At 48.6% G+C, this 26,052-nt stretch overlaps 1 protein-coding gene across 1 annotated transcript in view; it reads right to left on the reverse strand.

Annotated features, from left to right (window-relative positions):
- LOC103759656 (discoidin domain-containing receptor 2) overlaps positions 1-26,052 on the reverse strand; it is a 60,739-nt gene that overhangs the window by 7,260 nt on the left and 27,427 nt on the right. Inside the window, exons 3-14 of the mRNA XM_029960604.1 lie at positions 23,422-23,524; positions 20,623-20,851; positions 16,868-17,015; positions 16,565-16,670; positions 13,793-13,979; positions 10,484-10,730; positions 9,192-9,284; positions 8,546-8,703; positions 8,114-8,309; positions 6,035-6,279; positions 2,885-3,006; positions 2,326-2,523 (exon numbers count right to left, since the gene is read on the reverse strand). Of these exons, the coding sequence (XP_029816464.1) occupies positions 2,326-2,523; positions 2,885-3,006; positions 6,035-6,279; positions 8,114-8,309; positions 8,546-8,703; positions 9,192-9,284; positions 10,484-10,730; positions 13,793-13,979; positions 16,565-16,670; positions 16,868-17,015; positions 20,623-20,851; positions 23,422-23,524 (2,032 nt within the window). The remainder of the gene's footprint in view (positions 1-2,325; positions 2,524-2,884; positions 3,007-6,034; positions 6,280-8,113; positions 8,310-8,545; positions 8,704-9,191; positions 9,285-10,483; positions 10,731-13,792; positions 13,980-16,564; positions 16,671-16,867; positions 17,016-20,622; positions 20,852-23,421; positions 23,525-26,052) is intronic.

The following is a 26,052-nucleotide window of genomic DNA, read 5'->3' on the forward strand; positions in this document are numbered from 1 at the left end:
AATAATAGGTGCACTCAATCTACCCTAACCAGCAGCTGAGCTATCACCAGGGTGATCCAGAGGCAGCCCCTCAGCCCAGCAGAGCCCTGGCTGGAGGGTCAAGGCACCACCTCCCTCCCAGCCCTTCAGCGTGGTGACACCACAACCCAACTGGGTGACCCCTGGGCCAGTCCCACAGTCAGCTCCATGTTGCTCCTGATCAGGGTGGGCCTCTTGAGGCCCCAGAGAAGGAACTTGGCCGCCCTCCTGTCCCCTGTTAAGCTGGTTGTTGGCTTGTGGCACAGCCTCCAGGATCCCACGTTCAGCTGTGCCTCTCCCTGCCTGGGGCTGCTGCTCTTCCCACCCCAGCAGCCCTGTCTTTCCTGTCCCACCTGCAGCCTGGCCAGGATCCCATCAGCAGCTTCCTCTTGGCTCCTGCCCCCTGCTCAGCCAGCTCTGCAGGGTCCACACGAGTGGCTCCACACACAGAGGGACAGGATGGGACACACAGAGTCCTCGTTGTGCCTCGGGGCCAACACCCCAAAGGCAGAAAGGCAGACCTGCCTTTGGAAGAGCAACAAAGCTGGTGAAGAAGCAGCTGGGGGGGCTCAGCCTGGAGAAAAGAAGGTTCAGAGAGGACCTTCTCACTCTCATCAACTCCCTGGAGGTTGGAGCAGGTGGGGGTCAGGCTCTTCTCCAGGTGACAGGACAGGAAATGGCCTCAAATTGCATCAGGGGAGGTTTAGGTTGGATATCAGGGAAAATTTTTCACTGAAAGGGTTGTCCAGGCCTGGCACAGGTTGCCCAGGGCAACGGTGGGAGTCACCATCCCTGGAGGGATTTACAAACCACGTGGATGTGGGATTTGGGGACACAGTTTAGTGGTGGCCTTGGCAGTGCTGGGGGTACAGCTGGACTCAACTATCCTGGAGGGCTTTTCCAGCCTAAATGACTCTGAGCAGACAGCCAGAGGGACAGCAGGGGGATGCATTTCAAACACCAAAGAGCCATAAGGAGAGAATGTGTGACCTCTCTGCAGGAAAGGGCTGGTCACCACATTTGCTGCACCAAATACTGGGTTTGAGAGACGAGTGGGGTGGCTGGACCTTGTCACATCTATGAGACACCCCCGGGCACCAGCAGAGCCAAGCAGTTCTCTTTGGCAGGGGGATTCATGTCACTCAGTAAACAACCCCAGCTATCTGAGCCAGTCTGCTGCCTTTAATGTGACATTGTGTCTGGCTGGAGGGACAAAAGAGGCTGAAGGATCAGCAGGAGAGAATGAAAAACTAGAGGTAGAGCCAAGTAATGGAAACCAAGGAAGAACAATGTGAGTGACAGTGCTGAAGTCAGATGAGAAGCGAAGAGGAGATAAAGAAGAAAGAACATTTTGAGGCTTTGGCCAGGGAAAAAGAAGCCACAAGCCTAAAGGTGAATGATGTTTCTGATGTGCAGGAAGGGCAGAAGACTGGAGAGAGCTGGAACATGTCTCTAGTCAGATGCAAATCCTCTCATCCTGCAGCTCCCGGTGTGTCCTGACTGCAGGATGTCAGGTTAGCACTCCCAACAGGACCACTGACAGGTTCTGGCAGCAACTGGGGTGTTGCCTGGACATGGTAAAACCCAGTCATGTTCTGTCCAGCACCTCAAAACTGGCTCTGCACAACTGCCTCGTGCTTGAACTACAAAATCCACCTAATCCTTTGGGGAGAACATGCCAAAAGCTCAGCAGTGCCACATCTCCTGAGCAGTGCAGGGTTCTTTATCAGGCAGAACATGCTAGTCCTGCACACAACTCTCCTCTGAGGAAAGGATTTCTGCAATAGCAGGGATGCTTTTATGTCAGATTTAATCCTTCCACTGAGGAGGGAGACAAGTGCCACCACTGACAGAAAATGGTTTCCTTTGCCAAATATTCTCCTCCTGTAGGCTGATGAAATCTTTTCCTTAGTGAAGCTCTACACTCAGCAATATTTATCAGCCATCCAGAGAACATTATGAACATTCTTTAAATCTTAAGAGACATTCTTGATTTTCATCCCAAAATTCCTGCTGTAATGCAACTGGCTTCTCATATTAATGAAATACTAACATAAACAGATGGCCACATCAACAAACAACACATCAGGATGGTCACTGTGACCAGAACAGCCCACAGTCAGGGACACTTCAGGGGAACACAGACTTCCAGGGCCCTCAAGAACAACCTCCCACACAAAGCAGGACTGGTTGTCCACGTGCCATGGCAGTGGCTGGGCTGGAGGAAGGTCACTGCCTGGAGGGCACAGCAGATGGAACTGGCAGCTCTCTATTGTTATTTATCCCAAAACTGGCAGCTCCCCTTACCTGACACAGGGAATATTGTTTGAAATGGCAAACTTGCTGTAGATCTCCCTCTGTGACAGGAACTGGTTGAGGTCCCCGTTCTCCATGTACTCCGTTATCATGCACAGGGGGTCGTCGTGCACACACACCCCCAGCAGCCGGATGATGTTGGGGTTCTTCAGCCGGGACATGATCTTGATCTCCTTCAGGAAATCGTTTCTTGTAAAACAGAAAACATGGCTGAGTATCCTAAACTGTTCCTCTGTCTCAGGAAAGCACAAGAGGCACGTGAGAACATCTCATTCAGAGCCGTTTACGCTCCTGCACACAGCAAAGTGCGAAAGCTGGTTGTGCTTCTGTACACTGCCCCTTTCCCAGGGAACAGGATTAATACAACATTTCAGGCTGATGTTACAGCTATCCCTATCCCCCACTCCCTGCTGTGTCCTGTTCCTTCCATGAACACACAGAATATGCACCAGAGACACATGACACTTTTACAGAAGTCCTCTGTGTGAAGCTGCTGCTTGGAAAGTACTTGCTGTCCTCCCCAGCTGGTTGGTATTGCAGGTGCACTTACCTGGCTGTTTTGTTGACATCTGACCTCAGCATTTTCACTGCTACAAGAACTGGCTGGTGAGTGAATTCTGAGGACGAGACTCCCAGGAATTCCAGCAGGCCATCAGCCTCACAAAGGTGCACCTGCAGGGAAGAGGGCAGAGGCAGATGTAAGAGCACGAACAGGCAGAAAAACAGAGGAAAACAACACCACTGGTTTGGTCACTGCTGGCAGAATGAGCAAATGAATGATCTAATGAAGGTGACAGTTCTGATCAGAAACAACCCCTGGGTTGGTCCTAGATCCTGGACGAAGATGTTCATACACTATAGGGCCCATGGCATAGGAATGCACAGGGCTTGCAGCCAGATGTGTCTCCAGCATACTGAGTTCTTGTGTTTCTTCACAAGAATTCTTCATAGAATCTGTGATGTTGTGCACAATCTCAGACTGGTGCAGCAGCCTCCTGGGGCAATCCAGTTCACCCAGTACAGACTAGAGGTGTTCAGAAAGGCCCCTGAGCTTGGAGGGGTCTGCTCTGCATGTGCAGGCAAAGAGCACAATTGCAGCAGGGCTGGCAGGGACAGCACCTCACACCAGCCACAGGAGCCCAGAACTGTCCTGCAGCCTGGCCTGAGTCACTGCTCAGACTTAACTCAGGAGCATCCAGCCATTTATCCAAAGTCCTCTAATTCCAGAGTGACAAAAAAAAAAAAGGAGAAAAATGTGTGTGTGTCTGTGATGTGAACACCTCACCAGTGCATTCACCCAGTGATGAATACTCTGATGACAGAATTCCAAATTACTTCTGATAAATTAACAAATAAAGACATAAAATTACTGCCAGGGTTGTACAAGAAGGGGTGACAGCTTAAGCAGTTACCAGAATGTGTATCCAAATGGAGACCTGGGTGGGGAAAGCAGCCAGACCTGACTGTGTGGATAGAACAAGGACTGGAGGAGGGGAGCAGACTGGATGTGTCAGTCAGACTTGCAGCACTGAGGGGAATGTAATGGGAGCACGATGAATTTTGTATGAAAAAAAGCAGCCAGAATTTCAGTGACAAAACATGGTGAGGAGAAAAATGAGACAGCACAGAAAATGGGACAAACATGCAGAACAGGAAGAGAAGCACAAAGATGCTGCTGCAATTCCACAGGGAATGAATCTGCTGTGGTGAAAATACAGCCACGAGACCTGGAGCAAGGAACAGAGCCACAGGATCAAGCACAGGTATTCCAAGTGCAGGTAATGTGTCACTGAGTCCAGAGAGGGGATGGTTAGGAACAAGGAAGAAAAAAAAGATTGAGTGTAAAGAAGCTTCGAGTGGAGAGGTGAAAGCAGCTGAGCCATGCTTCCAGAAACAAGGCTGCACACTGAGCCAGAGCAGTGCAGCAGAGCACAGGGGGAAATGTTTGGTAAAGACTAAGGAGGTGAGAAAGACAGATGAGAGAATGTGGGGCAGCACGTTTGCAAAGGTGAGGGCAAGAGCCTGTGATGTGAGGAGAGGAACAGGCTCTGAATCCACCCCCAAGGAAAATGGAGATGGGAGAGCCATCTCCCATCAACACAGAGGAGGAGTTCTTACAGTTAACAGAAGGACAGGGATGAGAGGAAAGGAGAAACCAGAAGCAAAACAATGAGAAAATAACCCTCTCTTGTCTCACTTTTGGAGCACAGCCCAAGACAGGGCAGGATCCAGGTAACAGCAGAAGGGGCCACACTGACACCAGGTGAAGAGGCTGAGGATGTCAGAACCTTCCCAGCACACAGAGTGAGCCAGAAGAAGTGAGGGGACAGGGAAGGGGCTGGGATAGGGGAGGTGTGGTGTCAGAAGGGAGGAACTGCAAAGATGGGCACATCCAGAGGAGGAAGCAGCCAGTAAAGGGCTGTGCTTGCCAAAATGTGGCTGACAGGTAGAATTAAGGTGGAGTGAACAAACATTGGGAAGAAAAAAATGACACTGGAAGAGTGAGAGAAGGAGAGGGGAAGACCTGCTCAGGACAGAACTAGGAATGGTGTGGAAACGAAGAAGGGAGAGAAGAAAAGGCAGGGTGACAACATTCACAGCTTGAAAGGAGCTCAAGGAGCAAAGGGAAAGCTTGGTGGGTGACAGATGTGTGCATCACACTGCCTGAGCAGCAGCAATGCTGGAGAATGAGGGCACCACAGTGCTTGGGAATGTCTGTCTTGGCTTGGGTGAGTGTGCAGAGCATCCCCAGAATCTTCATCTGGGAATGGGAAAGCTGTTTTTACACAGCTAGGATCCATCTTAGCTGGACTCCAGAGAGTTTTCAAACTCACATGCCTAAAGGTGGGTGACAGCCATCACATTTGAGATGCCCATGGAAGATGTGAAGCTGAATTCCCACCCCCAGCCCTTTTCCATAAGGTCATTAATAGGTATATAAACAGCAAAACAGAAAAGTCTGCGAAGTTCATCTGCTGAGAAAGGCTCCTGTGGCACCAAGCAGAGCCTCACACCTGCAGAACAGGGCTCTGTGGCCCAGCCTAGGGAACATCAGCTTTCCCCAAGGGCAAACATATTAACTAAAATCATAGATTCATAGAATGTTAAGGGGTTGGGATGGACCTTAAAGCTCATCTAGTCCCAACCACCACAGAATGGGCAAGGACACCTCCCACTAGACCACTGCTCAGACTTAACTGAGGAGCATCCAGGAACTACAACCAGTTATCCAAAGTCCTCTAATTCCAGAGAAAAAAAAAAGGGAGAAAAAATGTGTGTGTGTGTCTGTGATGTGAACACCTCCCCAGTGACAAATACTCTGATGAGTACACACAATTCCACATTACTTCTGATAAATTAACAAACAAAGACATAAAATTACCATCAGGGTTGTACAAGAAGGGGTGACAAGACACTCGCTTAAGAAGTTACCAGAATGTGTATCCCAATGGAGAGCATCCAGGAAAGCACCCAGGAACTACAACCAGCCATCCAGCTGCTCTAGCCCTTATCCAACCTGGCTTTGAACACTGCCAGAGCTGGGGCACCCACAGCCCTCCCAGGGCAAACTGTTCAAACCACTCTCACAGCAAAGAATGGAATGCAGAGCCCTCAGCCCCACCAAGAGGCGGCTCAGGACACTCAGCTCCACCAGGCACCTCCTTTCCCTGGGTGGAGCAGCAGAAGAGAAGGGCTGTACCTCTCCAAACTGCCCCTCTCCCAGCTTCTCCTTGAGGCGCAGCTGCTGCCGAGGGAATTCCCCCACGGAGATGTCCTTCTTGGTGAGGGAGTCCACGGTGAGGGCGGGCACCGCGTACATGTTGTTGCCGGTCACGCCCTGCAGGTGCACGATGTCGGTCTCGGCGTAGTGAGGGACGTTGTTCTGGAAGCCTTGGTGAGGGGTGGACTTGGTCAGGTCGGGCTCAGCATAGTCCCCACTGCACACTGAGGGCAAACCAGAGAGGGGTGATGTCAGACTGCCTTAGGGACCAGCCTGCACTGCTCTCAATCCCACATTCAGTCCTCTCAGTTCCTCTGGGAATTCAGCCCAGCTGCACGCTGTCAGAGACTGAAATGGTTAATGATTTATGCATTCTAGGATCCCCAGGGGACTTCTGCAGGCTGGGAACAGGCAGCTGGACCCATCCCCCCTGCCAGTGCTGCTGGAGGTGCCCTGAAAAGGCAAGAAGAGCCCTGTTTACCAGGCCCCTCACGGGAACTCTGCACAGGCCCAGCAGACCTTGGAGGCTCGAGGCATGGCCTGGGACACCATCCATGGATATAACAACTCATAACTTCTCTGGCTGTGGGGGCTTCCCTCCTTCACCCCCAGAGGGTCAAGGCCACCACTTCAACTGACAGACACGGAAGCTGCAACTACCATCTCTGGACCCCATGGGCAGTGACTATAGACATCTTTCCACTCTCAGCTTTTCTTTCCCTTACTCTCCCTTACCTTTATCCTGTCTTTTATTCCTCTCCCTTATGCATTTTCCCTAAAGGTTTTCTTTATGCCATATTGCTATAGATGAGATATAGTTGATAACACCCCAAATGGCAACATACCTGTTTACCTTTGAAACAAAACTGTTCTAAAATAAACCCTACACATATAAGTTTTCCAACACCGATTATTCAGTGTCGTTTCACTCTAATCCACCCCAAGGGATTTATTAATAAGAACCTGGGTTACCCCCCCCTTTCTGGGGCAGGTTGTAATACACACCTACTACTGTACTAAGGGACACCCACATGGGAGACACTGCCTGGTTTTAACCAGGGCTTCAACCAGAACAAGCCACATTTCTGCAGACACCAAAATACCTGTGAGCCACCACCAAATTCCTGTTCAACACAGCCTGCTCTAGTCAGTCATGAGAGTTACAGTTCTTGTCCAGACATGGAGAGGTGAGCCTGATTTTCTGTTTCTGATTCATCCTAAATACAATCTGTTCCCATTACCTGACACAGGGATGTTGTTTGTGACACCAAACTTGCTCTGGATTCTCTTCTGGAACAAGAACTGATCAAGGCTTCCATTTCCCACATCCTCTTTAGCACACCCCACTCACTCTGACAGTTTCTTCACATAAATATCACGGGATAGCACTTTAGAATTAACTCCCTGCATGGTCAGTATTACACAGAACCTTTGTTCTGCTTCCAATTCACACCCTCACTCAATCCAATCAGTCTCTCTGTGCAGTATAATGCTGGATCTTAGCAACTTGTCAGGGTGAGGAATGCAGGAATGGGACTGCCCTTCCATCCACTGCTCAGCACTGCCATTGCTGAGGACAAAACACTGTTGGAAACGTTCCTTTCTGCGTGGGTCCAAAAGCTTCCCCAGGGCTGGAAGCAAGGACATCACTGACAACTCCCTGCTGCATTTTCCTCTGTTTTTTCTAAGAAAAAGGTGCTAAAGGTCTTCTCCCAAGAGTGCTGCAGGCAGCCACTCCACTGCCATGAGACAAACCAAGTGTGATTGCTGTGACTGTCCAAACCAGCTGCTAAAAGGTGACCTGGGCAATGTATAAACAGTCTTCACATAAAACAATAAAAGGTCACCACCCTCTAGTGGGGCTGCTGCTCCAGCTGTCACAGTTATATGCTAAAAAGTTCCAGAGCTCCAGAATACTGCCTGAGGTCCCTGGGTTAAGTATTGTATTGCACAGGAGTCAAAGATGAGAACTTAAGACACTGAGAAGTGGCACATTTTACAGTCTGATGGAAATACTGGAAGAATAAACACATAACTTCTAGAAACTGATGATATTACCTGAATCCTCTGCACTCTGGGAGAGCTCTGGGAGCTTTTGCAGTAGCGTAGCTGGCTGGTGATACTCCAAATCCAGTGGGAAAGCACGTTCATAGGTGGGATTTGACTGGTGGATCTGGGTCTGGTTGTTGGCAATGGTGTAGCTGTAGAAGGAGAGGCGAACAGTTGCATCCTCCTCCAGGATTCGACGTGGGGCCTGCAGGAGAGAGGGGAAAAAACTGAGGCTCTGCTCAGCTGTTAAGTAATGTGTTGGCTGCAACCACAGCAACTTCCAGTAACATCTTGGATAGGGCTGGCATCCTCTCCTGCTGTGAGAACAGCTTTAGCTGCTCTGTGGAGCTGGGGAAACCTCGTGCTTTGCACAACTCTGAGCTCATCAGGGTTAATGATTAGTACTGAACTTGTGTCTGCAAAACAGCCCCATTGTATTACCTTTTCCAGCCTTTTCTGAACATATTGCTTCCAAAGAATGATGATTATAATCATCAGGAGCAGCAGAATAATAGCCACAAGGCAGCCCACGAGGATGGAGGTATTGGAGTCATCTGCCTTCTCTCCTATCCAGGTGCTGGTTACAGAAGAGGTGGTTTCTGCAATCACAGAGGTACAGAGAAGAATCTGGAGTTAAAGCACTGGTTGTTATCTGTGCTGGCTAACCTTTTCTGGTACAGAAAAGGTCTCGGGCAGCTCCCTGAACACAACCATTAGCTGTGTTCACATCTTGCTCTTATCAGAAATTCTGGTTTTGGAGGCTCACAGATAAGAACTGTGCAGAGACCTTCTGCAATCAAACACTGTCCTTAGCAGAACAGGCCCTGCAATGGATCCATACTAGAGAAGACAGTGTTCAGAGCTTCACTGGCTGCACAGATACCTTCAGCCCACACTCCAAGGCAGCCCCAGCCAGCTGAGGGAAGAAAACACCTGAGCCTGTTGGATGGTGCCCTGTGCATGAGGCAATAACCAGGCCATCCCCAGCTGTCCAGAAGTGGAGGGAGAGACCACATTCACTAGGATGTCACTGTGAAATCCCCCAGCACTTGAGCCCCTGGCATGGCTAAGGGACAGAAATCCTTACCCCAGGTCCCCTCAGTGACGTTGTACTCTGTCTCCAGCAGATCCGTCGTGCTTGTTGCTGCCGTCACAAAACTGGGATTCACACTCTCCATGTCTGTGGAAGGGAAGGGAATGTGTCAGTGCAACAAAACCTCCCTGCTCCTGCCAATCCCAACTGGGCTGAGGCCCAGGCAGGTCAGGAACAGCCTGAGCAGAGATTCCCAAGCCCTTCCCAGCACACCTGCAGGATGAGCCTCTGCACGGAGCAGCACGTACAGCCCAGCCACAGCACAGCACAGCGTGTGCAGGGCCTTCCCTGAGCTCAGCCACACACAGGGCACTGAACAAGAGCCTTTTTTCCATTTTAGCATGATCTAAGACTGGACCAACAGCCTGCTTGGCCCCACATGTGACAGAGTAGCCAGGAGGGGCTGCTGTCAGCAAGCTCAGCAACAAGCAGCATCCAGAGCATTCCTTCCTCAGGAATGTCTTCCTGCTACAGCTGATTAGCTACAGTCAGCTCATTTCACCATCAGTGCTGGTGGTTTTCTCCAAGTCTCGTGTCATTTCCCTTCCAGAGCCTTTTAAAGCACCTCATGGCACCAACCTCTGCACCACAGTTGACTTGAGAAAAAAATAGTCAGCCTCTCATTTTTAATAATCTGCTAACTCAATCATCATTTGTAGATCTACTAAAACTACTCATAACAAAATACCTGGTAAAGAGAACTAAAAATCAACCTCATAACCAGCAGGCAACTGGGGAAGCAGAGGGGCAAGTACCGATCTCTTCACTGTTGTGACCAGTGACAAGACTTGAGGGAACAACTGGAGCCGAGTCAGGGCAGGGTCAGGTTGGATCTCAGGGAAAGGTTCTTCCCCCAGAGGGTGGCTGGGCACTGACCAGGCTCCCCAGGGCAGTGGGCACAGCACCAAGGCTGCCAGAGCTCCAGGAGGGTTTGGACAATGTTCTCAGGGACAGAGTGGGATTGTTGGGATGTCCTGGGCAGGGCCAGGGGTTGGAATTGATGATCCTGAGGGGTTCCTCCAACTCGGGATATTTTATGATTCTATGAACTGTCTCAAAAAGAAGAAATGCTCTTATGGTCCAGTTTTTGGTTGCCTTGGTCATGCTCCTGTACACGTGCATCAGCATCAGCCTGAAAAGCATCCACTGGAGACCTGTCCCACCTCCTCCTTTCCACTGTGTTGCCCCACAGAGCCTTCACTCTGTTAACCCCACACATCCTGTACTTCCACACTTCTTTTGCTCTCTGTGCTTTCCTAGGCCTGCCTGGGCAGAGGAACACTCACCTGACTGGAAGGAGATCTCGCTCATCATCATCCAGGTGTCAGCGAAGTAGAAGCGGCACAGGATGGCTTTGCCCACGCGCTGGTTCAGGGGGACGGTCACGAACCTGGCGCTGGGGTTCTTGTCATCCAGGACTGTGGCCACCCCCACAGGCTCAGGCTCCCAGTCTGCAATCAGGCGTGGTTTGAACAGGCACTCCACCCTCTGGAAAATCTTCACCCCCTTGGAAAACATGTTGTTACAATGCACCTTGGAAGGAGAGAACAGATCCATCAACCCGAGGTTTACTGACACCTACATCGAGCCTCAAGGATTTTTCCATTCATGAAAATTTTCCATTCCCAGTATCTCCCTGTATGAACACATTGGAGCTCACAGTGGGCAATGAGAACATCTGTGCAAAAAGTTCTTCTGAAGCAGCTCTAAAACTTCACCTGCAAAAGCCACACTAATGGTCACCTTTTTGGCAGGCTCTTCAAAAGGCCCATATAAAAAAATCAATCCAACAAACCCTATACTGATCTAAAGCCTCACAGATCAATTCTCCTTGAACATATACCTAAGAGGGGAAAGAAAAAACACACCTAGGCTTTAGACTCTATTAGTGTTGAAAATTTGATGTTATTTGAATAGCTAAGTGCTTGCCTGACATAAGCAACTGGAACTGTTAGGCCACAAGCTGAACTTTATCTGAACTACATGGTTCTGTTGTATAAATCAAAGATGGATTATAGTGAACCCTGGAGCTGATAATCTAATCATTAATAATAGTAAAGATGGATTGTAGCAAAACTTGAAGACTCTGATCATTAATAACAGTTAGAACAGGCCAGAGCTGCAGCTTAAATATTACTTAAAAATTAATAACAGCCCATAGTTGGTGGTCTATGAACTGTAACTCCTGGTGCTCTCCCAGGCCTCCAGCACCTCCAAGGAAGGAGGCTTTGGGAAGAGGGACAATGCCTGGAAGCATCATCTATGCTGTACCACTGTGTCTGCAGTGCAAATCTTACCCTGCTCCCTTTTTAACACACACACCAGTGAGTTCTGCCACACAGACCTGAAGATCTGGACCCCAGTGACCAGGAACCAGAAGGAATAAGGTGACTCAAAGGCTTCAGCCTGCTCCATTCTCATAGCCACAGAGGTCCAACCCTCTCCAGAACTCCAGGAATTATTTCCTAATGACTGGAGTGTACTGCCACTGTGACAACAACAGTTTCCAAACTATGCACAGCTTTGAACCCCATTAATTGCTTGGCCCCTGCCAGGTCCTGCAGTGAATAGCAGGGAAGCAGTAATGAGGAGAACAGGCCTGATGAGCAGTAAAAGGACAAAAGAAGAGTATTTGCATATAATTAGGAACAGATGAAGCTCAGACAACATTATTCAATAAGGAGAAACAGTCATCCATAACAAGGCAGGAAAGCCTGATGCCTGAAATATACAATTTGGGCCATATTTGGACAGGAGCTGGATATGTTCACAACTTGGACTGATACAGAGACACTTTCTATTCCAAACACCTCCTACTGCAGTCCAATTTTACAGTATTCAAGCCTAAGTATTTTGCAATGCAGCTGCACTACTTGCTAACATTTATTTTTAATACTTTCTTGGATACTGGAAAAGTTCAGAGGACTGGGATAAAGCTACCAGGTAAGAGGATACAAAAATTATTCACAGACCACCTGGCCTGTACAAAATAAATGCAAAGCTGAAACAGACAACATTCAATCAATAATGAAGACTAATTTATGCTAATAAAAGCAGCTTTATAATGAAATACCAGATGAAGTAGCTGTTTTTATAAGATGATGTGTTTGGTTGATCAGGATGGCTGTGTTTACATGACAGACTCTTGGAAGGCTTTGATTTACTCACAGCATCTGTCTCCAATTAGCACAGTATGGACTCATGTATTATAGTAATTTGATTAAACATTGTCAACTAGTAAGTTTTACAAAGTTTTAAGGTATAAATTGTTCTCTAGGTGTTTATAAAACAGGAATGGATTCATAAATAAAAATTATTTGCTATGTTTTTCAATGATCTGGAAGAGACAGCAGAATCACTACCAATAAAATAAATTAAATGGGGGGGGAAGGAGTTTCCAAAAATAATCTGAAGCTTTCAAGACTGACTCATGTCAAGGCACTGAACTCAGGGACAAAAATGTAAGTGATGCTTTCCACACTGGACTTTTATTCTGGACACCAGTAACTTGGAACTGGCTATTAGCATGATACCAAAATCCAAATGACCCTCCCTCTCAGTTGGTTTGGAGGACTAAAATCATCACAAGATTCATAAACAAAAAGAATCATCCAGAAGCAGGAAATTGGTCCCATTCTTTTATGCAATTTGATGGAAGGCCTGGATTTGGATCCAGATTCTGTACCTCTAAAAGAATACCAGCAAAGAAAGAAAGCACTGGATGACAGCTCCAAAAATGACCCTGGGTCTCAGCAGGAAGGCACTGAGAAGTCCAGCCAACTGAGTTTAGTAAAGCAAAGCTTAAGAGAGTTGTTTAATCACAGTGTACAGGCAGATTTCAGAGGAGGCAGGACTCTTATTTCTGCCAGTGAAAGCAGGCAAAGAGCCAACGGTTGCGAGTTAAAAATAGACAAAATAAAACCAGAGTAAGTAACCACCAAAACAATTTACTTAAGGATGTGGTGGGTTCTCCTTCATTTGAAATCTCTACAAGAAAAGCCACCAATCGTTTTTAAAAGATCCTGCTGTTTACTACAGACTCAAAGTTCAGCTCGAGCTTTTCCTGTGTGCTTAAATAATTTCCCACAGCACGAGCACAGAACGAGGCATCCAGAGAAACACTTGGGCAAAATGGAAGCACAATCACATTCCTTCACCTCAAGGGTCAGGCAGTCCCTAGACAGTAGAGCCTAGACCCTAAATCCACCCTGGCTGCCTGAGCAGTGCTTCAGGTGTCTGCTTTTAATGCCTTTAAACCAAATGCTCAAAGGACACCATCTCAGCTCTGGAGAGGCAAGTGCTCCCCTACTTCACCTTTCTACACTGGCAACCTGGGACATCTCCAGCTCAAATTCTGCTGTCAGGCACCTTGTATCGTCCTGCTTTGGGAAGAGGACCCAAGGTCAGGTTGGACAGGGCTTGAAACAACCTGGTCTAGTGGGAGGTGTCCCTGTCCATGGCAGAGGGTGGAATGTGATGAGCTGCAAGGTCCCTTCCAACCCAAACCATTCTATGATTCTATGACCCAAAGGGGCAAACTGGAAGCACCCAGCCCCCAAAGCCTGCCCCCCAGGAGAGGGACCACCCTGACTTACCTTCATGGAGGTGAAGTTCCGTGGTCGGTCGAACTGGAACTCCATCTCCACGGAGCCCGTGCTGAAGCTCTCGTTCTTCCAGCCCACGTAGTCATAGCCTGGCCACACACGGTACTGGTGGCTCTGGGTGAAGTCATCCAGGCCCAGCACACCATCTGTGAGCTGGCCCAGCCCCCCATACAGGTGCCTGGCAAGGGAGAACCCACAGTCAGCCAGAGCAGCAGCAGGGGAGCTCCAATGTGAGACCACACAGGGCTTTCAACAGGTACCAGGAAAATATCAGTTTACTCTGAAACCACCCTGGACAAGAACTCATTCACTGCTCTTATGCAACATCACCTTCATTTTGTTTGGGCTGGGCTTTTAAAATGTTGAAAGGCAGAAGGTTTTGCACTGACAGCAAAGCCAAGCTACGAGCACAGAGCCTCTTGGGAGCAAAAACTGACACTGCAGAAACTGTGTTCTCCAAACACAGCCTGAATTGCAGTATTTCACCCTGCAACTGCACAGGAGGAACACTGCTCCAGCCTGCCCTGGGGCAACCTGTGGGGGAAGATCTGCAGGCAGGCACAGAAAAGCAGGAAAAGGAGCAGTGAGATCACGGGCAGCTCACCCAGTCACAGACAGTTCTAACTGGGATCACTTCTGGCTCTTCCTGTGCAAGGGAAGAGTGTTACTGGCTGTTTCCAAGGCTGATCAGATTCTTTGCCAGGATCCTGCCTGATTCCACTTCCTATCTGAGGGTGCAGAGCCCATTATACAGTTTTCCAGCACTGTCCCAGAGCAGAAGAGGACAGTGTGGTCCACTCCTGACCCTTCTGGGAGCCAGCCCTGCCACGTCCCTTGTCCTGCAGCAGGGAAAGTGCAAAAGCTCAGCTGTGTCAGTGCCTGAACTCACTCCCTGCACCAGTTTCATTCCCCTGTCCCTGGGCAGCCTTTGTAAGCCAGGCTGGGCTGCAGCTCTGAGTCCACCCCAGCTGAGTCCCTGTCACTGGAGTACAGGCACACATCCCTTTGGACTCCAAACCAGGAGTAACAGCTGGAAGAGGCAGATTCCTGCTTCCAGGTCAGTTGGGCACATGAACTAGAGGTTAAGTAGTCTGAGAGAGTCCTTGCTCAGCAGGTTGGGGTTTGTGCCTAAATCTGCAGCTCCCCAACACTCCCCAGCAGACCCAACTTCCTAAGCAGTGCTGGACAGCTACACACAACAGCTGCTCACTGCTGCACATGAAACCTTTCTTTGGGGCTATCCAAGCTCTGCTACATCAGCACAGCTTGAAAGTATCAGATATTAACATATAAAGACATTGCTACCTGGTATCTTCCAGCATCCTACAAGCATGAAGAATGTACTTCCCACCCTGTTATTTTAACTTGCAGCATGACAGAATACAAATAAGCTTACCAAAAAAAAAAAAATCACCTTTAAGCATAACAAAAAATTAGGCAACAGTAAAAATTTACAGAAAGTTAATGGCAGCTGAAACAGGACATATAAGGAAAACACCTCAAGTCAGTGGATGACACCAGGTCACTGAAGAGACACTGTCAGATCAGTCATTAGGCAATTCCTGCCCTGGTAGGGATATGCCCTCTCAGGATACCCATGCCCAAGTCTGCCTGAGGTTTCAAGCCATTGAAACACACTCAAATCTGTATTCATAGCAAAGAAAGCAGTCACACTAAATGTTCTGAGTTCAGCCAGTTATTTAACATTTCAGATACAGACTCCTAATGCACCTTCCTTCCATGAGAGCCAACTGTTGGGTAAACCAGAGACACCTCAAAACATGCCACTCTACCTAACTCACCTCAGTGACGGGAAAAATTAACAGACCTTGTCAAAATCCAGTTACTTCAGGTTTTTTGACTCCAAATTGGAAAAGCATCATACCCAAGTAATCAGCCACCATCCTCTCATACCACATGGGCAGTGGTGCCTCTGCTGACCTGGAGCTTCTCACAGGGAGTGATGCAGTTTTCCAAGTTGTTTCGAGTCCATCAGAGCTCTGTTTTCAAAAACAGTATCTCAAATCTCTCCAGAGGCTCACAGGTACCAAGTGCAGGCCTAGAGTTCAGGTGTTGTGCACTTCCCTGGACGCTCAGTTTACCCTGGAGACCTCCTGCAACAGTTTGAGATGCAGTTTGCTAGAAAGTGCAGGTCAGGGGTCAAACTGCAGAAGCAACACAGGCAATGAACAGGGGAAGGACCTTCATCTGCTCCAGGGACACTGGGACTGCACAGGCAGAAGGTCCAGCCAGATCTGCCACTGCAGTCTGGGGCAACAGAAGAGTGGCAGCAATTTGAGATCTGCAGTATCAATGACAGCTAAAGGCTCTACCTGAACCAACAGAGAAATCAGGGCAAGGAGTATGATCACAATTAGAGACCAAGAGCCATGAGGGCTTCAAGGCAATCAGACATCAGGATGGTCACATCATGTAAAGACTGAAGCTATGATGAGTAAAGAGAACATTGAGATATTTAAGAACAGTCATCTCTTTAAAGAGAAGAAACACCTTCCAATAATAAAAACTTATTTCTTTCCAGCCAACAGCCTTTGTCAGTTGGGGGAAATGAATCTTATACATCCTGAGCCCTCCTTTAAAACACCAACTGACAACGTGTCAAAGGGCCTGGAATAACAAAGCCACAGTGCTTTGGAGAACTTGCAGCTCCCAGTGTTTGGGATACAAGATACTAGTGACAGAGTGAGAAGAAAGAAGAGAATCTGCACAGTGACAGAGAGAGAACAGGACAACTTCTCCCACCTGCGCTCCTGGTATCCATCATAGGTCGAGTCATTCAGGTAAACGATGGGGAAGCCAGGAGCTGCTATTGTCCCTCCTTCAGGGATGCTATAGGATGCCAAACCATCTAAAAAAGAAGGCCAAACACCTCAGAAACACAGCAGCAGCTTTCCATCATCTCTGCCCACAGGGCCCTTTTATTTGTGGCCTGGACCAACAGAAGCAGTTCCGTGGCCTGGGGTCCCCTCTGCACCCGTGGGGACACGGGTGAGTCCCAGCCAGTGTGGTGCCAGGACACTGACAGGCATGGAAATGGGTACTCACCATACCAGACACAGCCATAGAGCTCCACCCTCATGCAGACTGTCATTGGCATCTCGGTGACGGGGATGACCCGGATGAACCGCGCGATGATGGGGGGCCGCAGATCCTTCAGGACCACGTCGTAAGTGTCGATGTTTCCTTGGATCACCTGGGGGAGAAAGATCCTTTACCAGCAACTGCTCCCCACTGTGCTGTTCATTTGCACACTGGTGCACTTGTACCCTGTGGTTTGAGACTGGGAATCTGCAGAGGGTGAGCTGCTGCTGCTCCCCTCCTCCTCCTCCCTGGCACGGGGCTCATGGGGTGAAAGGTGCTGCCATTCCATCTCCTGGTTGAGGGGTGAAAGGTGCTGCCATCTCACCTCCTGTCCACTGCAGACCCCCATCAGGCAGCACTGAGGGAGAGGAGAGAGGCAGCTGGGAGGTGAAGGTGCAATCTGTGTTGCAGACAGCTCCAGTTACTACAATGGAACCTCTTTCCTCAAGAGTCTCCATGTACATTCCAGCAACAGGTAACTGAGAGCTTGCCCTCATCACCTAGTGGAGGGTCCTGATGTCCTTTCTCTATAAGCCAACAAAATTCCAGAGGTGCTGCAGTGTTTGAGGGATGGAAGTGCAAACAGCTGCACAGGAGAGATCTTGGACTGAAGTGCTGAGCATCACCACAGTCACCCCATCCAGCTGCAATGCACTGGGACAGGGCAGGGACTGTCCCTGTCCCCTTCCCTCATTGCCACTCTAGCTCTGGCAGCAGTCCACTCTATTTTGGCAGTGTGTGAAGACAGCTGAGGCTCTCAATCCCCCCACAGTGGACACAAAGTGCCCAAGAGATTTTTTAGAAGGGATTTGAACTTATGGAAAAAAAACTATGAACAGTTTTTATATCAGAAGTCCAAGTTACACTTGTGAGGGGTTCTGCTCAAAGCTGTTATTGGTGGGAAGGATGAATCAGGCTGAGGTCACTCAAAAGATCCCACAGATTGCAATTGTGCATATACAGGCAATTTAGAAGATGAGGGAGATCAACAAGAGAGCAGAAGGGTGGCTTCCTCTTCATGGCAGCAGGGAAGACCTCCAGAGAGTGACTGTGGCTGGAGAGACCATTGAGAAGTGAAAGACCTTATTGTATCACAAAAAGAAACCACTCAAGACTGACTGCATCTCCCTGAAGAGCAGCCAGACACATCTGGAGGTCTACTGGACTGCATGGGATACTGTGACAGTCTCCTGGACATGGCTGGACAGCTCTACAGAGGAGCACAGGCCCAGGAACTGACCACAGAAAACAGAAGGAAAGCCAAAAAGTAAAGCTCTCTTCCTCATCCTCATCAGCTCCTCAACAGGCTCTAATGTGCAGCCTCCCAGCATCTCTTCTAGGAGAAACCCCCATCAGTTGTCCCAGTGGAGCAGGGACACTTCAGTAATCCTTGTCCTCAGGGACCAAGGGACATTGATTAACCCTTTCTGGTGGCCTGCAACAGGAGACCTGCAAGTCACCTAGGCTGGCCCAACAAGGCCATGCTGACAGGAGATAAAACCCAAGAGGAGACAGCATATAGTAGAATATTCCATGCCTTCATCACATCAGATGGACATATCCTCCAAAGCTGGCTGTTTGTCAGGGAATCTCTAAGGTGGAAGGTACATCAAGTCAAAAAGTCCCTGATGGACAGAGGAAGAAAAGCTTCAGCCACCCCTCAGAAAGAGGCACCTTTGCATGAACTCCACAGCAGAAGCACTGGCAACCCTGCCTGTCTCCTCAGCTAAGCCAAGAAACATTTGTGTAACATCTCCACACGTGGGGTTGCTGCTCCTGAGCACAGTTACCCAGGGCCAAAAATCCCAAAGTGAATCAGCTGTGTGTGGAACAAACTCAGCATCATTTCCAGTCCTGGACACTGCTGATTTTAGTGCTCCCAATGTCAGGAATATCAGGCTGATACCACAATCTGATGAGGGCCCAGGACTTCACAGCACAGCACCACTCAACACCAATGCCAACAGAGGGGACCATCCTCAACTGGAGTCAGAGACAAGGGGACACCAAACTGACTCTTAGCCTTTACTGGGCAAATAAAAGCTGGAAGTGACTGTCCTGGAGAGCAGCAGCGTGTGCTACAGCTGTGAAACTGGAAAGGGTTTGAGCTTTTTGCCTGAAACCATTTGTGTGATCCCTTGGGCAGAGACAAGCCAAGGTGGGCTCCCACAGTCACAGCTCTGGAATACCAGTGGCTGGGCATCCAGCAGCTGCAGGACCGAAAGAGGCCTTCCCAGTGCATACAAATAAATAGATTGGGATCCTGCACCTCCATCTGCACCTCATTCCAAAGTCTGAATGACTTTACAGGACATTTTTACCCAGTTATGAGACCAGAGAGCAGCACTTCTGAAATATGGATTTACTAATGAAATACATCATTTACTGGTGATACATTTTGAAAAACACGTTTTTTTAATGAAAAGTCATTTTTCAGAGGAGGTGAAATGGCAGGAATTGCACCCCATTGTGTATGTTCAGGCCAGGAGGAGCAGAGGAGCAGAAGCACCTCCTCCAGGGATACTAGGAGAAAAAACTGTTTGTTCTCATGCACTTGGGAACAGGTACACACACACTGACAGAGTAAATGTGGATTTCCACATTTACTGACCAAATGCCTCACTTTACAGCATCACACAGCTCATTACCTTATTAGGGCTTAAGAGGGAGATCTTGTAAAAGCTGACCTGCCCTAAATCATCACACCTGACACTAACACAGCCCTGAGTGCCCCAGAACACTGCTCTGCACAGGCCTGGGGTGGGAGACAAGGGGCATTTAACTGCTTGTGGACAGTGCAACCAATTGAATTTTGGTGTAACTCAAAATGAAGACAGACTTTACCTACCAAACACTGACAAAGAGTTAAGCCCATTGAGTTTAAACTTCCCCTCCCATCTGCAAACACAGTTTGCAGCACACACCAAAATGTGAGGGATGGGCAAGACAATGGTAATGAACAAACAGCTGATCAAAGGTCTGAGTGAGCAAATAATTCATTAACAAGCTAAAGGTTGTTACCTAATACTGCTACAGACCCTGCTGTGACTTCCAAAGCACACCCAGTGCAAGAAAACATCACCACACCCAGTACCTTTCTGGTCTGGCTTAGGTCTTCAGACTCCCCAAGCCAGCCTGAGGCAGGGGGACCAGGTTACAGGAGCTGCAGCTGAGAGACAGGGATTCCTTCCCAGGGGAAGTTTAACAAACACTTATGAACATGACCAGGGCTCAGCCAGCAACAAACTGTGCTCAGGTCTAGAAATAGCATTAGACACAGTTCTGGTGAGTGGAGAGGCCTCTCTGTGTGTGCTCAGCACATTTTCTACTCTCTAAACTCCTTCCTGAACACTATCAGGCACCCAGAAACTCCTCTCCATTCCTTGCCACCCCCTCCCTTTTTCAATGCCAAAGCAGGCATCTGCTTTGCAGCTTCCAATTTAGAAGCAAGCAAATGGCTGGTAGAGGGACACTCACAGGATGTTTGGAACGGGCACAGAAAGGCAGTGAAGAGACCCAGTTTTCTGTCACATCAACGGCTGTGCTCTGGGGATCAGGTCAGGGGAACAACAGCCCAACATCCCAGCACACACAGAGCCGAGGCAGGACCCGCTGCCTGGCAGCGAGGAGACAGGAAAGAGCAGGATGCAGAGGATGTGCCTTCCACACTCTAGTTCTGAGACTTGCCCTGTGTGCTCCACTGAGCCCCCTGCCCTCACCTTCCTGCCCTGGCGGTCCTTCCAGGAGATCCAGCGCTCCCCGTTCCGGCTGTAGTCCAGCCGGTAGGCGCGGGCGAACTCCTTGCCCGTGGCGCGGGCGTGGCGGCCCTGGGTGCCAATCAGGGTGATGAAAAACAGCTTGTGCAGGTCGATCTGAAGGAACTGGACATCTTCTGGTTGCAACAAGCCAGCTGGGCACCAGGCTCCATCCCCCTCTTCCCTCTGCAACCTGAGGGGAAAACCACACCCGTCACAAAGAACGGTATTTCCAAGGGATCCAGCTTTCCCAGCAACTGAGGAAACACCAAGGCTTTGAGGGTCAGGAGGAATCAACCAAAACAGCAAGTGAGACCTGGCAGATGGCTGCCAAATACCTCTGCCCTTTGGGATGATGGCCAGGTGAGACTTGGAGTCCCATGGGCAGTTCAGAACAGCTCCTCAGTTTCAGGCATCTTTCATTAACTACTCGAAATAATTTCTTTCCCAGACGTGTACTTACTTTCATGTTGATCAGAAACAACCATCCTGCTCACTGCTTTGTAACACCTTGCTAGTAAAGTGCATCTTCACTGCTCCTAAACCCCACAAGGTAAGGCCTGAACTCCTGCTCAACCACCTCCTGCAGCTCTACCAAGCACCAAGAGGAGACACCTTAAAAATACATTTTAGCAAGAAATCTACAAGATTTAGCAAGAAATCTTGCCCATATACAAATTATTCTGGGGCATCTCAATGCATATTTCACATTCCTTTCAGCCACCAGAGCTGCTGGTGCAGGACACTGCTGGGTGTGTGATGGGAAGTTCTCTGCCTCCAAGTTGAACATTGTGGCACCAGCTGCCAAGATTAAGGCAAAGATTATCCTTGGAAATAAGAGGTTGGGGTTTTTCAGCCTGGAAAAGAAGCTGTAGAGCCCCTTCCAATGTCTAAAAGGGCTCCAAGAGAGCTGTGTGGGAGTTCTGAGAAGGGCCTGGAATGACAGGACAAGGGGGAATGGGTTCACACTGCAGAGGGCAGGGTTAGATGGGATATGGAAGGAATTCTTCCGCTGAGGTGGGGCCCTGCACAGTTGCTCCAGAAGAACTGGGTTCTCAATCCACTTGGAAGTGGTCCAACCAGATCGGATTGGGGTTGGAGCACCTGGTGCTAGTGGAAGAGCTGTCCCCTGGCCCTATGCAGGTGGACTGAGGTGGTCTAAGGTCCCTCCAACCCAAACCAGCCTGTGACTCCATGAATCCACAGGCCAGCACAGCACTGCATCCATCAGCCACAGCAGGAAGCACCTGGCCCAGGCTGCTGAGGGCTCAGCTGTCCAGGCTATGAGGTGGTGAGAGATGTAGTGGTGAAAAATTCATCTGGACACCAAAAAAAACACGTCTGGGCTTTTTAGCTACAGGGATTTCCTGGCAAACAGTGAGGCCTTGAAGTGCCCTTGCCTTTCAGACAGCTATCCACCTCTAACTGATGGGATCAGAGTGTGCCAGCCCCTGAGCACCAAGGAAGGTGGGACCCAGGACATGCTGAAGGTCAAGGCTCAGGCTAGAGAAGAGAAGATTTTAGTCTCTTGTTGGTCAGCTGTTTGTGAAAGACAGAAGAAGCAAGTAAAAAGCTATAAAAAAATGCAGGAAAAGGGACTGTGAAATGACAGGAACAAACATCTGCATAGGACAACTGTGACCTCCAACCAAACAAAGTCAGCTAGAGGCTGCTTCATGTCTTCACCCTGTGGACATCCAGCTGCCCTGGCAAAGGGATGATGGTAACAGATGGTAAATGATGCCCAAAGTGTTTGCAGAACTGGACATAGGGCATAACTCAGAGGACAAAATAGGTCTCTCAGCTTTCAGGCCCACAGGCTTGTCCAGACTCCCCTAAAACACAGCACACAGCATGGCTGTTCTACCACAGACAGAAAAAATTATAATCAAGCACTAGGAGAATTTTATGAATTCTGGACTGCCTAAATTCATCAAAAAAATACCATAGTAATCTGAAACTCTTATCTGACTTGCACCAAAACTGTAGGAGTGTTTGGCATCATCACTACAAACAAATCTAAGGAAATTCACATTTGTAACTATTTTGTGAATCATCAGTTTTGAGAGAAGTAAAACGACCAAAAAAAATGAAAAGTCAAGCTTATGGCAAACACTTGACAGTGAAGGAAAATCCTTTAACTGCTTGTTAACAATTCCTTAACTCTGCAGTTCCCAGGTTTTTGAGTCTGAGTGAGCATAGCCCATTTCCTCAATAGGATGCTGTTGAAAAGTTCACCCTTATAAAGGATTTCCTATGATTTCGTTTCAAGCACTCTACAAGAACCCCAGGGGCACTGTCCCTGGCTGACCTGTAAGTCACAAACCCATTAGAGATTTATCCACAGAATTGCAGGCAGATGAGGGGCAGAAGCAACCTCTGAGCCTCCAGTCCAACCCTCCTGCTCCCAGCAGGACCAACTCCAAAGCCACACTGTGTTGTTCCAGGCCTTGTACAGCCAAATCCTGAACATCCCAGAACACTGGGACATCACCACCTCTCTGGGTACCTGTCCCACCACTTCATTCTCACGGGGGAGGCATTTTTTAAATTATTATTATTAAATCAGAATTTCCTGTATTACAGCTTGAGGCCATGACCACTGCCTCTGGCTCTTTCACTGTGCACCAACCAGATTTAACGTGGAAGCAAAGCAAACAGGTTTTAAGGCTGAGGGATCTTCTTCCCCAAATCACACATTGGGTGTTTAGAAGGAAAAAAAAAAAAAAGAAGGATGAATTTTTTTGCCAGAGGTGAACCCACCGTGCATACTGGGGTCCTGTGGAATCATACCACTGGCTGGAAGCAGTGATGTCTTCATCCCTTATGGTCCCCTCGTGCATTCCCAAGGGATAACGGCAGATGGCTGGGAATGGGAACACAAAGCAAGCAAACAACACACAAAAAAAAATAAATCAGTACTGATTTTTTTTTTAAATCACCAGGTGAGTTTAACTAAATGGCTACTGTGCCTAGGGAATAAACATGGTAATGCTAAAATAAAGGATGCAAACAAAAAGCATTAAATACTTCATAATTACCATAAACTGAAATTATAAGTCATTTAATGAATGATACTTGCAGTATCATTCAGTCAGAGCTGAAAAGCAGAACTTTACAAAGAAACATTTTAAGAACATGAAATCCCAAACCATGTTATTGTTACTGGTTGCATTGGCCCGTTTTACAATGAAAAATTATTTATCGATAACGATGTGATATAAAAAGGAAGCTTTTGTTAAACATTTTGCTTCTCCTGGGATAAACTGGATGCTCCACTTGTGTTCAAATAGGAACAATTATTATCTTCACCAGCCCAGTAACGAGGGAGGAGTTAAAGAGCTTCTATCCCTATTCTATTCTATTTAATCCCACAGTCAGGTAGGATTAAATAATGAAACAATTAAGAGAAAAGACAGGGGGATGAAACCCACCTCTTTTTTATCACCACAGAGGATAAACCACCACAGGCTGAATAACTACCCAAGACATTCAATGTAGAAGTGTTTGCAAACAGAGGGTGCTTCAATAAGGTTTGCCTGCAGCTGCCAGGCACCTTATATATTGCTAAATAATCTTGAAAAGGAAGTGAGGTGACAATGTTTGTTGATGATACCAAATTATTTAATATTAAAAAAAGCAAATTATGGTAATACCTATAAAATAAACTAGAAAACAGCATTACACCACTGTCTGTATTTGTGGTCAGATGCCAGGTAGATAAGGAATAGAGCTCTTGGCTCCTTCCTCCTCTCATCAAAAGGCAGAGAAGGCAACACAGATGATGAAAAAGAAAAGATCAGCAGCCTCATCTTTACACAAGGAATTACTGAAGTATGACAAAGATCATTTATATCCTGAACAATATATACCCTCACTGTCTCTCAAAATACCAGAGCCAGGAGCAATCAAAAGGTCAGGCAGGAGAGTTCAAAACCAGTATATACATCCTTAATCTATTAAACACTCCAATGCCACAGGTCCCCAGGGGTTCAAAAACACCAGTCAGCTGGACAGACCCACAGCTACCACAAGCAAATACCCAAGCAGCAGCTCTGAAAGCTGCAGAGATGTGAGAGCACCCCTGAGGTAAAGCAGTGCTGTGTGCCTGCCCATCCCTGCACTCCTCCAGAACCAGAGGGATGGGACCCTGATAGGGGTCAGGCCATGAGCTGGATGGGCCTCTGGTCTCCCCAGAGTAGTCACTCCTATGCCTGAGGTCTCTCTGTAGAATTCCCTGGGATGTGACTGGTGTCTGTCTGGGATCAAGCATGATTGTGACTGCTGAGAACCAGCCAGGAGCTCTACCTACTGCTCTGACACTCTGCAATAAGGTTATTTAGTAAACTGAATTACCTTTGACTGTCTTCACTCCTACCTGTCCCACCACAGACCAGTACACCCTGATCCACTACTGGAGAGCTGCCCTGTCACTGAGCTACGGGTAAATACATGGAGGTTTTCCAGAAGGGTGGGGTCATCATCTGAAAGTGGGTTTTGTGCTCCTGCAGTGGGAGTCCTGTATGGTCACACCTTATTTAAAGGTCAAACACACACCACCCAGCAGTGCCAGATGGAGAGGTAGCTGGGAAGGTCCCTGGGGGACTGGGACTTACTGCAATCCTTAACAAAACTCGTTTGTTCACAACCCCAGGGCTGGCAGACAGAAGCCAGAGTGTCCCTGGCATCAAGAGATGCACTCTTACAGGTGGCCATGGCTCTCACTAAAACAAGCAGCATGAGGCTTTCACCAAAATGCACATTATCAGGAGCAAAACCACCCCTGGGTTATGTTCAGGTGCCACCAGGACTCCTGCTCAGATACCCCTGACCCTTCACTATGCACTCAGGGACACACTCACCTGCCATGCAGACAGGAGGCACTGGGGCTCAGAGAAATGGCACAGCTCACCTGTCAGGGAGGTCAGACAACTGATGCAAGGAGAGAGACTCCACAGGACCCTCCTACATGGGTCTGAAATCACCCACAAAGCAGCCCCTTGGTTTGGAAGCCAATGCAGGAGGTGCTTCCGACTGCTCCTGGATCGGATCAGGAGGTTGGGACAATCCATGGAGCCTGTGGCCATCACAGCCAAGGAGCATCAGCTGGGCCAGGGTGCTGCAGTGTGGCTGGGAAGAACAGGGCACAGCAGCTGAGGGAGCCTGAGCATGTCACAGGCAGAACTGAGAAGTGTGAGTGGTTGTTTCTTGAAGGAAAAGACTCGTGCAGGAGGGTTGGCCCACAGCCTTGTGCTCAGAGCCCACCCCACCTCCCTGGAGCTGGAGGGGGGAAGCTATTCCTGCACCTTTGGGTGCAGGAATCTCTGTACTAATCACCACCCAAAGGAATCTGTGTGGGATTGACCCTCCAGGTGCCACCTTCCCTCTTCCTCC

Source organism: Manacus vitellinus, unplaced genomic scaffold, assembly GCF_001715985.3.
Source record: "Manacus vitellinus isolate BGI_N305 unplaced genomic scaffold, ASM171598v3 scaffold_27_pilon, whole genome shotgun sequence".
Taxonomy (NCBI): Eukaryota; Metazoa; Chordata; class Aves; order Passeriformes; family Pipridae; genus Manacus; species Manacus vitellinus.